This window comes from Lonchura striata, chromosome 4 (genome assembly GCF_050655825.1).
Source record: "Lonchura striata isolate lonStrDom1 chromosome 4, ASM5065582v1, whole genome shotgun sequence".
NCBI classification, from domain to species: domain Eukaryota; kingdom Metazoa; phylum Chordata; class Aves; order Passeriformes; family Estrildidae; genus Lonchura; species Lonchura striata.
The window spans coordinates 29541437-29557760 of NC_140706.1; the positions used below are offsets into that span (position 1 = coordinate 29541437).

Sequence of the window (16324 nt, forward strand, 5' to 3'; positions counted from 1 at the left end):
GGCAAAAAATGGAAAATAGAGCCTGAATGGGTCAAATTATCTGCTCATGGAGTAACAAATACTTTCTAATGCTGAGTAACCGTATTACCTAAAGAAAGTACAGCCTCATGCCCTGACAAAATGTCAGGGAAGAGCACTGTCAGGTACAAATGACTCAGCTTGAATCAGAGCCTTCTAATTTTGAGTAGGTATGCATGATTTTATCCTGTCTCAGATCATGATCAGATAGTTTGGTGGAGAAGGAAAACTATTCTGCAGCTAAACTATGCAAAAAGCTAATTCTACAGTGCTGTTATTGCATCTTCTTTACTCAGACCTTCTTGTCCACTGCAGTCAGTCACTAAACTTGTATTCAGGGTCCTCAGCTACTCTTCCTTTCATCATTCTGGTGCATAGCAGCACGCACACCTCCTCCTGCCTCCAAGAAAAAGGATTACAGAATCTCATGCCTTCCAGCATACATGAATATGTACTTGCAGCTGAGATACATAGAATGAATCCAGATTTGCATCAGCAGAGCCACTGATAGAATTTTTTGAATTGTTTTAAATTTCTCTGATTTTTAATTTTTAAAATTTCTCTGATTACTTTCATCCTGCTACTTTAAGATACTTCTGCCACAGTTATACAGTATTACTACTACCACTAGAACTTTATAAAGGTGAGTAGCTGTGCTGGTGGACTGTGCAATTTTTGTCCTCTCTACACAGCAGATAAAACTGGTACTCTCCTAACAAGAAAAAAATTAAATCCAGTTGTCATCAGCTTTGTAAAGACTGCATCAGATAATTTCTTTCCATACTATTAAAATAATAATAAATAACAAAAGTTGGTGTCGTATTTCTAAAGTAATAGTTTAAAAAAACAACCCAGAAGCTTTGTCAATTGGATCTTAGGAGGGCACAGTGCAGATAGGCGCTATAATGTAGGCAATCAAATGTTGGCCTTTGACGCAACATTTAGTTTTTCATTGAAAAGGGGAAAGGTTACAAAAGGATCTTGAACTGAATTCAGAAACACACAGGGCATAGTCAAAATGTAGATAATAATGGGCCAAAACACAGGCAGCCCAGTGAAATAAAACAACTACATGCTGCTAAACCTTCCACTGATTTTAAGGAATTTCTGCGCAGCACAAAAAGTTATAATGGAAACCTTGCAGGACCACTAAATATATTGTAAAGTTTTTGTTACAACAGGGACATAAAACTTACCTGAATTTAGAATATTCTCCTAAATTTGTATTTACACAAGTCATCCAGAAAATGAGTTGCACACAAAATAGCATTGTAATATATTTTATGGCCCACAATGCCCTAGAGTATTATTTTGAATAGAAATTCATGTCATGCTTTGTGGAATTAACTACTTGTTACAATGAGCTTTCTTCTTTGATCTACAAATGATTATATCAATATTTCTCTCATAACACATCTCTATTGAAACTTTTTTCTTAACCTGCAAAGGACAAAGATGCATAGACATATTTCTTCCATTAAATTCTCCTTCTTCAGGATGAAGGCTGATTTTTGTGCTGTTTTCTTCCCATACCTGGTCGAGCCAGACGTATCAGAGATATGTAAACATCATGGCAGTCTCGTTCCTGAGGGATCACCAGATGGATGACCTGGAAATTCTTGCAGCGGATCAGTAATGGGCAGCCAGTGGCAGTGGTGGCTTGCTTCTCAATAGAGGCAATTTGACTGTGGAGAACCTGAGGAGAATTGAAAAGAATTATGCTAGTCAAATCTTTCAGAAGAAAAGTAATTATTTATAATGATGTGCTAGAGCAGGTACAGTAGCTTCCACTACTCTTTCAGAAAACCCTCGTGCTCCTCCTCTTGTAGTCTGGTTCCTACAGCTTGATACATCACCTGCAGACAAAGGGGCATTTGTGGAGTGTTTCAGCTGCTCAAACATCAGCCTGCTCACATTATCCAAAGCTTTTATTTTTGTTGCTTTAGTGTAAGCTGGTGGTTGTAAAGCTCTTTTCATCTATTTGCACAGTGAAAAGATGAACTAGCATCAGTTACATAAGGCTAAAATATTGTGCCTCCTCACGGGTAGAATGGTAATGCTGATACAATTTTAAATACTGCATCAAATGAGATGAAACATTACAATAAAAACCTGGTCAGGAATAGTGGGATCAAAGGAAGATGGAGTTAATAAGTGCAAAAATGGACAAGGGGTACATAATTAAGCTACATAAAAGACTCTCAGGTGTATGACACCAAGCAATAGCTGTATCTGTATGTGTACATGTGTGCTGGCTTTGGCTGGGGTAGAGTTAATTTCCTTTACAGTGGCTGACATGTTTTGGATTTGCACTGAATACAGGGTTGATAACATAGACATGGCTTTATAGAGATGTTTACACAGAGCCAAGGCCTACTGCAATGCTGGCAAGGAAACTGAGAGTGCATGGGGGGCTGGGAGGAGGCACAGCCAGGACAGGTGACCCCAAGTGACCAAAGGTGTGTTCCAGACCATACGACATGATGCTCAGTATGTAAAGTGGAAGGAAGCAGGACACATTTGGAGTGATGACGTTCGCCTTTCCAAGTCACTGTCAGGTGTGACGGTGTGCTGATCTCCTGGACATGGTTGAACACCTGCCTGCCCATGGGAAGCAGTGAATTTTATCCTTGTTTTGCTTTGCCTGTGTGTGTGGCTTTTGCTTTCCCTATTAAACTCTCTTTATCTTAACCCATAAATTTTCTACCTTTTACCCTTTAGCTACTCTCCCTGATTCTGCTGGCTGGGGGAGTGAGCGAGTGGCTGCAGGGGGCTTGGTCAATGGCTGGGGTTAAACCACAAGAAAATGCAAAGTATGTTGTCAATCAATCAAAACAGTTCATTCAAAATACTACTTTATAAAAAAAATCAGAGTTATAAACCAACAAAATCACTGATTCAACACTAGCAGTAAGGGAGAAGGCCAAGAATTAACAGAACCAAGGAAGTAGTTCACATTCAAGGCATTTCTCCTTGGTTCTTCCTGGATGATAGGAACAACAGTGCAGTTTACAGCAGCTGTTCCTCAGTCAATCACACCTGGTTTTCATACAGTGAAGGCCCTTCTATTCCTCTCACTATACTGTAATATCTAGAATCCACTGAAAACTTCTGAAAATTACTAGGCTGGAACTTCACATGGCCTCATAAAAACAGCCATATGAAATAATTAACTATTTTTAAAGTGTTTTGGAACTAATTTTCATGTTACCATCAGTAAAGTAACATGCACTTACAACTAACTGAAATAATAAAAATTCATACCCAGGTTTCTTTGCGAGTTTCAGAACCATTCTCCACAAATATGACATGGGTAGCTGTTAAATATAAGGTTCCCACCACAGCTCTTCTTGAAGATAAACGATCAAGTAACCTAACATTTTCCACCTATAAAAAAAAGTGACAGAGAAAAAAAATGAAATAATTAGGCTATGACAGAAAGTTCAATAGTGAGAGTTCAATGTTCACATTTTGTATATTACAAAGTTCTTTTCAGCACAACATTAAATATCAAAGAAGTACAACTATATGAGAAACTGTGATTATATTATGTGATTTATTTCTAGATCTTCCTTAATGTTCCTCTTCTCCCCTCTCTTGTGGTACCTCTGTATCCAAAAACCTGTTACTTAACACTTCCAAAGTGTGATCTCCTCTTACCAAAACCCTGTGACAGCAAGGCATGGCTTGTCCTTCAGCTAAACTCTAGGTCCATTCAAGCCATTCTAGCTAAATTAAAATAATAAGTAGGAGATAATACTGGTAGAGTGTCTTTCTTCAATGGGTCTCATTGAGGCAAATTTTCTCCCATGCAAATCTCTGTTAAGATTAAAAACAATGCTAAAATAGTTTAAAAGAGTTAAAAAACAAAAACAAAAAAACATTTTGATGTTTCTCCCTACATTCTCCCTACATTCCTGTTCAGGCTGACAGGAGAGGTTACACTGGAAGATTTTGCCTTCAGTAACTTTTCAATGGAACTCAAGAGCTCCACTTCCACTGCTCTCCCACCTTGGGCACAAAATGGACATTCTCACTTTGCTGCCCTCCTGACAACAGGAGAGTCTAAAACACATTATTAACTCTCAGATCACCAGCTTGTGACTTGTACATCATAAGTTTTTTGTATATGGCACGTGCTATAGTCTCCTATTAGGGGTAGGAACTAGATGATCTTTAAGGTCCCTTTGAACACATGCCATTCTAGGCTTCCATGATTTCTGACTCAGAAACTAGAGTAATAAAAAAATCAACAAATTGGATATTCAGTGGGATAAAACCTGCCCAAAGCAGTTATCAGTTTGCTACCATGGGTTTGATAGATCTCCTACTACAACAATTTTTAAATTAATATTAGTTTATTTTCGTGAAAAACAGAATGCCAGCATCTGAGAGTTACATGTTTGAAATGTGTATTCCAAATACATTGCACTATTTTAAAAATAGGAATAAAGAAAACCTTAAAATGAAAATAAGCCAGTTTAGTAGCAAAATGCTTAAAATCAAACCGTTATTAAAGCAGAGTCATCTCCCTCAAGGCCAGTTATAATCTGTTTTAAACAAAAATAAAACTTTTTCTTTAAACAAAAAAGCCTGCTAGAAGGCATGGATGAAGTCTTTTCCCAGGGCCATTTACTTCAGAGGTCATGTGTTGGCTTGAGAAGGAATGGAAGAAATACAATATTAACCAAGCAAGCATTCAGCAGCAAGCAAAAGAGGAGGGATTATACAAAAGAAAAATGTAGGCAGGAACTCACAAAAGCAATAAAAATCAGCATTGTCTGGATGAAGAAAGGCCCCTACGCTGCAGCCCAGCCAGGGCTCTGCTGCACAGGCACTGATCTTGCACAAGGCACTCATCACCCACCCCAGCCTACAAAATGAGCTGGCATGGGCCATGAGACACAAGCAAAGCAGGCATCACACAGCAGGACAGGGCTGAGGGATGAATTTCCAGACCTCCCAGGTCACATCCTTCCCCACTCATCAATCACAGCCCCATGACTGAAAAATGCTAACCAACAAAGCTCCTCTTTGGTTGTAGTTTCTTTTGGGTTTTTGTTTTTGTTTTGTTTTGTTTTTAATACAGAACTAGAAAGGTTGGATCTGAATGACTAGGAACAGTTGCAGTAAGAGCTGTGTGGTAAGTCTGATTTCATCAAAGCAAATGCAATGGCTGCACTGGGGAGATCAGAATTCACCTCTCCCTGCAGTCTGTCTCTCAAGAACAGACAGTTGCAGCAGCTGAAGAAGAGTGTGAGAGGCAGGCATGTACTCATGCTCCCTCAGGATCTCAGCCAAGCTCTGGGGCCTTCCTAAGATGAGGCCACACTTTTTAATAGCCATAACTATATTTACATTCCATTCATTTTACTAAATAACATTTTGTATATCTGTAACTTATTGGTGTAATCATCCTGTGAGAGTGAACTTCACATTTCAGCTACACATTGTATAAAAAAATCCCTTCCTCCTGCTCTTTTTGAGCCTGTCACCAGTTATGTGCCACACGTGGTGTTACAGATCCTTCCCTCCATCCTCGTGTTCCAAGAGTGAAGAGCCCAACTTTACATAGTTGTGACCTTTATAGAAGCTATTCCAGACAAGCTCTTCCACATTTTTGATTATTCTGCATGAGGTCTACTTCCTGGCAAAAGGCCAAAAGTGCAAACAGAACTCAAAAGTTGGATGTACAACATCCAACATCTGTACATGCAACATCTGTTTCTGTGGAGTGGAATAGTGATGTTTGTTCTTTTGCTTTTTATTTAGTTTTTAAAAGTTCTTAAAAATTGCTTATTTTTGGTCCTCTGCTGAACACACTAGGGTTTGGGTTAGTTTTGGTGGGTTTTTTGTTCTTGTTTTTTTTTAGAACTAGCGATTGTAACTCTTAGTCATGCCTGCATACATAAGTCAAGATCTACCTCTCATGTGTATTATATTTATTAATGATAAATTTAGTGGATCAGTATAATAAGACATTGCTCAATCTTAGATTTAACTCTGCTGATCAAAGGATTCAGAAAATGAGCTTTCTTTCTTCTTCTGCCCTCTCCCAGTCAGGAAAAGAAAGCCATGTCCAGCAGTTTCTTTAAACCTATGGAGTTTGGGAATTGAGAGAATAGGTATAGGTTCATTTCCACAAGAAGGGAGCACACACTGCAATAGTGCTTTGGAAGAAGAGTTTTTCCATCTAAAAAGTCACAGCATGCTGAGAAATCAGCCCTAGTAGCCAAAATTTATATCAGAAAGAGATAATTATTATTTTTATTTTTTTCCTATAAAATAATGCTCCACTTTTTCACCAAATTAACTGGAGACATTTTTGGAGAATGTAGGAAATTATGTATGTACTGGCATGTCATGAAAAAGCATAGAGACCATGCACATGTGCTTCACCTAAAATGAACAGCTGGTGTGAGAGACCAGATTGGAAAACACAAGTCTGTAAAGTCTTCCAGTCTGAGAGCTGGCAGACCACAAGGAATTAGAAAGAAAACAATAGCCAAGGCAGTCTAGAGCGGGGCATCTAAGTAAAACTTCCATAATTTAAATAATTGATTTGAAGCTCTTGCCTATCTTTTTTTCTCCTTTTTTATTTTTCTTTCCTGATGAGTATGGTTGTATAGGTCTAAAGAAAAGACCACCAGGAGATTTATTTCAATGACTACAACTGCTTACATGGAGATAAATAAAGATGGCCAGAAAGTCTATTTCCAATGCAACACAGATGACAGAAAAAAGGAGGCAAAAATAGAAGTTAAAGGGAACACAGATTAAGAACAGATGGAAAGCACTTTTTACTCGGAGAATAAACATGACAAATGACTTACAAACAAGGCTGCCAAGAGGTCATTCAAGAAAAAAAATGTTATATTAGGGAAAATCATGGGCCAAAGTTTTATTCAGGCACAACTCCCACCAGTTTCAACAGGACTCCCACCTAAGGAAGAACAGCAAGTATATGACCCTGAAAGCATTTGAAATAGTTTGTGTGCCAAAATGTTATTCCTAAAAATATTCAAGTACTCTAATTTGTTTTCATTTTTAGTTTAAATAACTTTTTAAATAAGCTTTGACTGCATTACCTATTTTTGAATGCTTTTTGAATATTCTACCTTCGTCCTCACTTTAAGCTGTTCAAGTGTCTCCAAACACGTCAGCATCTCAAAACAGTGCAGAAATTACTGCTACTATTTCAGGCTGCTCACAGGTCCACATGGGAAAGCTTTTTCAGATAAACACAGGATCAGTTCCGACTGTGGGCTCAGACTGAGCAGGGAAAGCAGAAGCAAAACTATACAGCAGATTGGCCAGAACTTGAGCTTCCTGTCACAGCAAAGCTCATGTGCAGCATGGAGATGCTATCTGACACAAAATGGTCTCTGCTGTAGGATTTTCCAATAAAATTCAATTTTGAATTATGAAAAAAAAAATCTCAAAGGGCTTTTTTCTCACTACATAGGTTTTAAGTCTATGTGTTTGCTTCCTATGCATTAGCTAACTTGAAGACACTTGAACAGCTAGTCACTGCCATGGTCATCACTGAACTGCCCATTATCACTGAGCATCTTGATGAAGCTGAAAAGCCTGTTTGTCAGCCAAAAACAAAAGAGATCAGCTCCCATGTCACCAAATGTTCCCCATTCCTTTAGAAGGAGCCCTAATTCATCTCCTCTAATACCTTATCCCAAGAAGGAGAAAGGCTAGAAAACCCTCCCATCCAGGAGAAAGTTGCCAATTAAAGGTAAACAGGGAATGTCTTCATGCAAGCCACATCCTCAGGAGCTTCTCTATTTTTCAGACACTTGAAATTCACTGCTCTACCACAATCTGTAAAAGCAAGTTTCATGTAAAAGCTGATTAAGTACCTTGAAATTTGGCTGTACCAATGAGTTCCAGTGATTCTTCAAGGATAAATAAAAGCCACTTTTCATTCATCCCCTTGGCCTCCTAGACTGACCAGAAATTTCTGCTGCTTTCCCTACTCTCCTCAAGAGGTTACACACGAGTAAAAGCAAGAAGAAACTGCATCCTGGGAATTCAGATAGGACTCTCATTGGCCTTAGCACTGTGGCAGACAAAAGCCTGAGCTTAATGAGAAAAAAGGAGCACAGCTGGTATGGTTTGAGGCCAAGTGGAATATCTGAGCTTTCTTCACCCTGGTTGACCCCAGCTATCCATGTGTTTAGCATAATTCCTGAGAGTGAAAAAGCACAACATGTAAAAGACCAAATGCTATTACTCTTTTTTTCCAACACAAAGATAGTAGTGTTGTACTTGTTAAACAAAATATATAGTAAGTGATCTTTCTTGCATGATCTTGGAGCAAGAATAAAAGAAAAATGAATTGCCAATTGATGCTGCCTTTTAATGTGGTTTCCATTCTATTTCATAAGAATTATAAAAACTGTACTTGATGCATGTTACTTTTTTATATTTTCCTCTCTGAAAAGATCTCCCAAGACCAGTAAAATAATGCACAGTCTATGAAGTTCGATGGCTGCATATGTTAAAAGACTCAAAGCCAAAAGTAAATAATTACATTTAAGCAAAGACACTTTAAGAGATGCATTGTAAAAAGCTTCCTCAGGGCAAATCTGACGGGATGGGGGAAAATATTCAAGAAAAATATAACAAGTTTAATTTTCTAAAGGACTAAAGTGAAATGGAGGAAGAGCTGAAAAAATAATAAGAACTGACTCATAACAGCAAGACAGACAACAAAGTACCTAATAATTTGGCTTTAAAAAGAAACTAAACTGCTAAGATCTACAAAGAGTGAGGTCACCACCGCATTATCAGATACACCTGAGTATCAGCTGCATAATGAGAGCAACTAAGTGTATTCAATTAAAACTCCTATCTAAGGGCTTTAATTTAGGAAAAACAGGGCTTCCCCACAACAGCAAATCTTAATACATTTGCCAGATTTGTTTAGATTTGGCTCTGAAAAGATATTCAGGGAGCAAGAATTCTGCATGCAGCCAAAGGATACTAATAAATACATCTTTAAACTCTTCTATTTGATACAGGCTTTTCTGTTACATGTTTAAAACCATGCCCTGTTCAGCAGCCTATTTTAAAGCAGAAGTACCAAGCCATTTCAGCTGTGCAGGCCATGAGAGATTTGCATTAAAAATTGATTTGTAGGACTCCTTTTCTGGTGGTAGGGACCTGTCTTTCTCAGCAGAGTACACCTGCAGAGCAGGAAATGTCAGTGTGCATTTTCTATTGCAAATAGATCATTCCTTTTCTTTACAGATAGCAATAGCTCACATACCACCCACTTGGGCACATTAACAGCCGGCCTAGAGATTCCAGCCTTGACCACCCCAAAGTCTAACTTCTCAAATCCTTCATTCCAACTTCAGTCTCCTACTATGAATAAAAAAAAAAAATAAACTAAAATCAAAGAGGACCCTGCAGACATGCATTATTAATGATTTCCACTACTATTTTTCAAGTGCAATAAGGTTTAGAGTTAGCAGTTTAGACATAAATACAAAGACAACAAATTGAAATTACTACCCACCCATGATTTTACAGCTTGTTTTAGCCAGCTACCTCTTTATTGAGCATCATATTATTGAAAATATGTGTAATCTTCTGACCATTTTTGACTAAATATTTTGAGAATAATAGCTATTACAAGAATTTGTTTAAATCAAAATTCACACTAATAAGAAGGTAGCTTGATGACTCTAATTCAAAAAAAATATTTTATAGCACAATTCCCAACAGATATTTTAAGTCTGATCCTACAATATGTGGACATTTTCTGCAGCTCTTATTTTTATTTTATCCACATCCAGTCTGATGTTACCACAGAACATTTTCTGACATAGTATACTACAAAGCTCACTTGTATTAAATTTATCCTTCAGGCTCAAAGTTTCATAGCACAAAGATGGAAAAAATGGAACCCAAAGAAAACTAAGTTGCGTTCTAAACAAGGAAGATTTATTTATAATAAAAAATCCATAACTCACAAAATCAGACTTAAATGTGTCCAGGATTAGTGCAGATGTTTTAATGCATCATTTAACTAAAGCAGCAAAATAGAATGACATATTTGAAGCCATTAAAAATTACTGGATCCAGAACAGGCTAAACAATTTTTAACTATGATGTAAAATGAGAAACAGTTATGAAGTCAGAAAACACCAGATGAATTGTAAAACACACTGCTCTAAGTTGTATACTTAGAGGAAAGTACAGAAACCACCTTCACACAACACTCAAAAAGCAGGAAATCAGCTTTGCACTTAAAAGACGTTGCACAATGTATTTGCTGTAACCTGATGACCCAAAACACCACTGAAAGGCAAAGGTCATGCCAGCCTCACCTCCTCTACCTTTTCTAAGTAGCAAACTAAACACAAGTTTAGCCAAATTCTAGTGCTATAGTGAAGTGTCTGTGGCACTCCATTACCTATTCCCAGTGGGAGAAACAACCATCCATGTCCCCAGGTGTTTCCCAATACTACCTCAGGGCTGCTGCCATCTTTCTACATCACTGAAATAAATCAAACTTTTCCAAAAGGAATTGTAGCTTGGATACAGAGAACATAACTATAATATCACACCTTATCTCAACAGAAAGCACACAGAGAACAGTGGTAGAATATGCCAACTTACCTTAAAAAAATGTAGAGATCAAGCAACCCAGAACATGAAGTTGGAAAGCAAAGACTGGGCATGCTGGGTTCAATTTTGTTATTGATCTGGATAGACACCTTTACAAATGTTTTGCCATTGTGATATATAAAGTGGATATAAATTACATGGGTTTCCTGATGGAGACTTTGTGAAAAAGGACATGTTATAAAATTTTATAAAAAAAGCAAGAATTATGGAAAGTAGATTGAAAACAAAAGCAAGTACACAGCTCATTTACACATGCTGGAAATTTATTCTGTGAAGCAATACATCTGGTAGATAGATTTGTCATTAACAAATGGGAGCAGATCTTAAATTCTGCCCGAGAGAAGCAGATATTAAATTCTGCCTGAGGAAATACCTCACCATAACATCACAAAAAATGAAAGTCATCCCAAGTATTCTGTTAACACTGAGCCAAAAGAATTTCTGGGCTAAGTCCCCTGAAGACAGCTAGTACACCAGGGATAAAATAATGTGTTCTTTATTATAAGGCCATTAAGTAGGTCTGTTGCCAATATAAAAACACAAATTATATGAACATATCCACAGAGCTCTGTATCTTTCATCCCGTTATTGGCCAGACATATCTCTCTACACATGCTCATAAAACATGCTTCAAATCTTCTCAGAAGTATTCCTGATTTCTTTTATTCAGAATGTTATGAGCTGTTGGTCACATTTTGGGTTTGGAGAGCTCTCCTAAATTATCTTGCTGTCCAATCCAAACTCATGTCAGTCACTAGTTTTAATAATTTTTAATTTTTAAAGGGGTATGGGAGTTATATATTCTACTCAGCAATGAGGGAGGGTTTCCAACTCTTAAATTTCAATTACAGCCTTCATACATAGGATGGCATTTACCTTGTGAAAATACAGTGCCTCTGTATGTTCATACAACCATACATCACGTATGCACCCTGTTTTCTGCCAAGAGTATAACAACAGAACAATAGTGGTCAGTACACCAAATAGTGTTTTAGCAGGTGGATACGTACAGTCTGTGGGGAAAGCACCAGAATGGCTTTTGTGGTGGGGAATCCTACTCCAGAAGAGTCTTGCAAAATAGTGTGTGGGCAAAAGAGACACATAGGGTTTCAACACACACAGCCATGGTAGAATATCTCCAGGAAAAACAACCTAAAACATATCTGTCCAATCCAATGGACTGGACATAGGAAAGAGGTCTTGGTGTCATTGATGATATTTCTCTGAAATTATCTGAATCTGGTGAGTTGTGATCAAGATTTACTGTGAAGGCATGGATAAGATGAACATGGAGTTTTTATTAACCAAATCCTTGAAGCTAGAAGGAAGCAATACTGAAGGAAGCTACTCAGGACTTTTCAAAAGATAGAAGAAGGTAATTTTTGTAAAGCCATGATCTTCTGGAGCTCACTTCCTTGCTGGCTGTGGAGCTGGAGAGTGTCATCCTGTCTATAAGGAGCTCTGGCTAACTGACACAGAAAGATCCATAAATGGACACAAATGGAACTAGGAAGAGCTGGACCCTAATACAACTGTAGATGCTGAGAAGCTGCAGAATGTGGCCAGGTCTAAATGCTCTCTCTCCTCTGTCACTCTGACAGAGTAGTTATCTTAATGAACTACTGATCCAACTGGTATGGAATTACCTTCTGCTTTTTAAATGTCTGTTATGTTTTATCAGATTAATTTTAATATTTATGAACCATAAATCACTACAGTCATATTTCACTTAAAATTAAAACAACTGCTGAGACCTAATGGCTGTTATGTAATATAGAACTCCCTTTGAAGGAAAAGCTTCTACTTGGGCCAAGAATTGTGTTTTCCGACATAATTAAGTTTATTAACTTGTTACGTATGGAATTTATCTTGATTTTCCATGTGGATGGGTTTGTGAATCAGGAAAGTGTCATTATTCGGAGATCAATACTTTTGCAGAGCAGGGCAGTCACTTCTCAAATTTCTCTCAGGACAAGATGGTATGGAGTCAGGAAATGTGACACCAGAGGCTAACACATGATACTGTGAGCTTTCCCTTACCTATTTTTACATTATAGGCATTGGAAAACATTTAATGTTCAGTTCCAAATTATCAAAACCAAATTCAGTAAAAACAAAACAAAACAAAACAAAACAAAACAAAACACCCCAACAATTACTGGCAGCTGATTTTAAGCTGAGAGGTTTAAAAAAAATCAAATGTATCAATTCTGTCAGATAGCTGTAGATACATTGATTTTTCAGTGTATTTAGAAGTAACTGGAGAAATTAAGTATTTTAGTAGTGACTCATGTTGATTTCCTACATTTATGTTGGAAATTTTAAGGATTTTTGTACCCCTTGTACCTTTAAATCATGCCTTCTAAACTGCTCTATTATATCAGATACCATTCAGCATAGCTATAATGTAAAAGACTGCCAGGATCCAGGACTGCAGAATCACCTCACACTGAGTTAAGATTTTCAGTGATCTGAGGCATTGGTACAGTGCCTTCTCACAGTATCAGATACAGAAATGGCTTTTACATATGCAGAGTAATATTTTCTGGACCAGGATCTGGTTGTAGAAAAGGAAACAGATAAGCTTCCATTGCCTGCAACAGGGACTTTCCTGGGTCTTCCATTCACAGCAAACACAACCATTTATTTTTTGGATATTTTTCTACCCTTATTAGTTTGCTTTCAACATTTTTCTCGTTCATGCTTTCAGCATTCTTCAGCGAATGGTCACTGATTGTACCTTCCTGCAGGACACATACTATTCTGAAATTCTTCCTTCCCAGAAAGGGAGATAACAGATAATGAAATGAGACTAGAAGAAAGGCAGTTGTTACAAATACCTATCTTCTTACTAGATTTACAACTTAACACCTAAAGGCCAAAAAAGATAGACAAATAACAAGGACCATCATATTAAATCTTGATAATAAATACAAATAAATTCTTAAATTCAGGGGGTTGGGTTATACTATAGTCTAGTTGAGTGTTAGGACATAGGTTGAACTTGATCTTAGGGGTCTCTTTCAACCTCATTATTCTCTGATTCTGTGATTCTGTATAAATAAATAAATATGAAAATATATCCCACCCCATTTCGAATTAACATATTGCTCTGGTTCACTTTTTTATTTTTACATTTTTACACCTTTTCTGCGTTAAAACTGTGTCTTTTTTTTTTTTTTTTTTTTTTCTAGAGCAACGTGGCAATTTTGTTAACAAATACAGGCCTAGTGCTTAGAAAGCTGCAGAAAAAGACGGATTACGTCGGCTAAAGATCAAACATGCATAAAACCACTAAATCAATTCATCACCAAGTCTGAAATCTTTGGGCAAACGAAAGGCGCCTGAGAAGCAGGTAACGCAGCTCCCACTCCGGACACCCGCAGCTCACGGCCGCTGCCTGCGCTAACAGAGGGACGGGGCGAGCAGCCCGACAAGCCCATAGCGCAGAGCAACGCGCCCGCCCGGCGTTCCGGGCAGGGATCACGGCAAGGTGGCCGGGAAGCAGCCCGCAGCATCGGCTGGAAGGCCGCAGAGGCCCGCAGGGCTGCGGTGCGAGGCTCCCTCGGGCTGGAGCGGGAGTGGCCTGGGGATGCTGCCGCGGCCGGCGGGACCCACCTTGGGCATCCGGATGTGCTCCATGGCGGCAGCGCCCGCCGAGCTCCTCACGCACCGCCCGCCGCCGGCGGAGGCGCCCCGCGCACCTGGCCTCCCCGCCTTCCTCCGGCCCTGCTGCGGGAAAGAAATTTATTTTTTTTAACAATATATTTGCATTTTATGTTTTCCTGGCGTTTTCCGGCGCGGATGGGAAGGAAGAAGGGAGGGTTTATTGGCGGCAGATGATGCGCCCGTGCCGCGATGCCGGCAGGTCAGCGGCTGGCTCCACCTCCCCGCAGCTGCCATGCCGCCCCGGCCGCGGGGATGCTCCGCGCCCGCCGCTCCCGCACCGCCGGCCCGCTCGGCCTGCTGTCTTACGAGCGGTACATCGCCCTGCCCTTTCTTCCAGCGAGATAAGATCGGCAGCATAAAGCGAGCTCTGCCTCAGATCGCCTCCCACCATTTTGTTTGTTCCTTGGCCCAGCGTGTACAGTAGCTCAAAGACAGAAGCTGCACTCAGTGAAACTGAAGCACTGAATTTTGTTTATCTCAAGCTCTGTGTGTCTGTAATTCACGACTTTGTTGCATCCTCAGATTTGCACAAGGGAATATTTTCTGTAACAGAGTTCTCAGCCTTGTGCTAGAAATTCCTTCTCCCATCATTTGCCTTACCTATTGCCAGAGATGTGTTTCCTCTTGGAGCCAGAGATGTGTTTCCTCTTGGAGCAAAAAGAAATGACACTGAGATGATTTTCCCAGTTTACCAGTGTGAAGATAAAGAACAGGTATCTCTAACCATCTGTCATACACTAACCAGCTATCATATTCAGAGCAATAAGAGAAACTTCTCAGTATTTACACCAATGTGCAAATGACTAGAGGTGCTAGTATATTATTTCAGATACACCTTAAATATAAAATGCCCAGGTATTCTATACTGATCAAGGTATTCCAGCAATTCTGGCTGGTCACAAGTAGGGACTAGGCTTATGAAGGCATAGAAACCAATGTGGACGCCTGTCAAACAAACGCCACAAAGGCCACAGCAAGAGGAGTCTGCTTCAGAGCAACAGAAGCACTCCACATATCCTCTTCTTGCCTGCAGAGAAGAGAGCAAGCTTAATTTGTTTTGTGAAAGAAAAAATATGGGTTGAAAATAACACAGAGTCACCAAAAACAGAAATGCATTTTACCCCAGGGGAAAGGGTACAGCTGTACTGGTTCCAAAGTTTATCCAATCCTGCCAATTTCTTGCTAATGAATAGCTAGATGAAGGGTTTTTCCTCCATTTCTTATCCACAAAACCCAGGGCATAAAGAGTTGGAGGATTTTTTTGGTTTTGGTTTTTGGTTTGTTTTTTGGGGTTTTTTTTGTTGTTTTGTTTTGGTTTTTTGGGGGTTTTTTTTTTGGGTTTTGGGTTTTGTTTGTTTGTTTGTTTGTTTGTTTTTAATATCAACTCTTAGGTTAGAGGAGACAGAAGCTGTACTATCGTAAGTGCAAAATAAGTCACCCCTAGGTTTGACCAGTCTGCTTGCCACTCCCAGTTTGGCCCATTTCTGCCCACCTTTCTCTCACAGTTCTGCTGCTGTTTGAATAGCACCCAGAAATGTGCATAAAGTGTGGACTTCACAAGACTCTTGATCTGTGTCATATTTTTATTTTTTATTTTAGGCCAGGGCATAAGAATCAATAAAAAATTAACCAATCATGGAATATGCTTCCTTTGTAGTTATGGCTGATGTGATTCACTGCATGTATATTTTGGCATTACCACCAATGAGTAAAGTTGGAAGAAAATATATTTATCCTTTCAGTCCCCAGAGATCCTTTTACTCTGGTACATCTTGTGATTCATCACAGCCCACTTCAAGTCCTACAGTTGATGTCAGGAAAACTTTCAGATGCAAGTGACAATGCACTTTAAGTCTGCTTCACATTCATCAGTAGCTGCAAAACTAAAGCATTGCTGTTCAGATAGCAATCAGTTGCTCAACATCCTGACAGAGATTTCTGGCTTGTCTTGGGCTGATAAAATAGTTGACAGGAGAATGCAGCTGTA

The 16324-nt window shown here is 38.9% G+C and overlaps 1 protein-coding gene across 4 annotated transcripts in view; it reads right to left on the reverse strand.

The window, feature by feature from the left end:
* Positions 1-14522, reverse strand: part of MTMR7 (myotubularin related protein 7) — a 41331-nt gene extending 26809 nt beyond the window's left edge. For 2 of the 4 annotated variants that reach the window (XM_085578683.1, XM_085578682.1), the window contains exons 1-3: positions 7890-14215; positions 3283-3405; positions 1552-1714 (exon numbers count right to left, since the gene is read on the reverse strand). In XM_085578683.1, coding sequence (XP_085434809.1) covers positions 1552-1714; positions 3283-3405; positions 7890-7955 — 352 coding nt within the window. In that variant the 5' untranslated portion in view covers positions 7956-14215. Of the gene's footprint in view, positions 1-1551; positions 1715-3282; positions 3406-6851; positions 7860-7889; positions 14216-14286 lie in introns of those variants that run through there. The other 2 variants (XM_021535712.4, XM_077782848.2) reach the window with 2 other exon arrangements.
* Positions 14523-16324: the final 1802 nt, after the last annotated feature.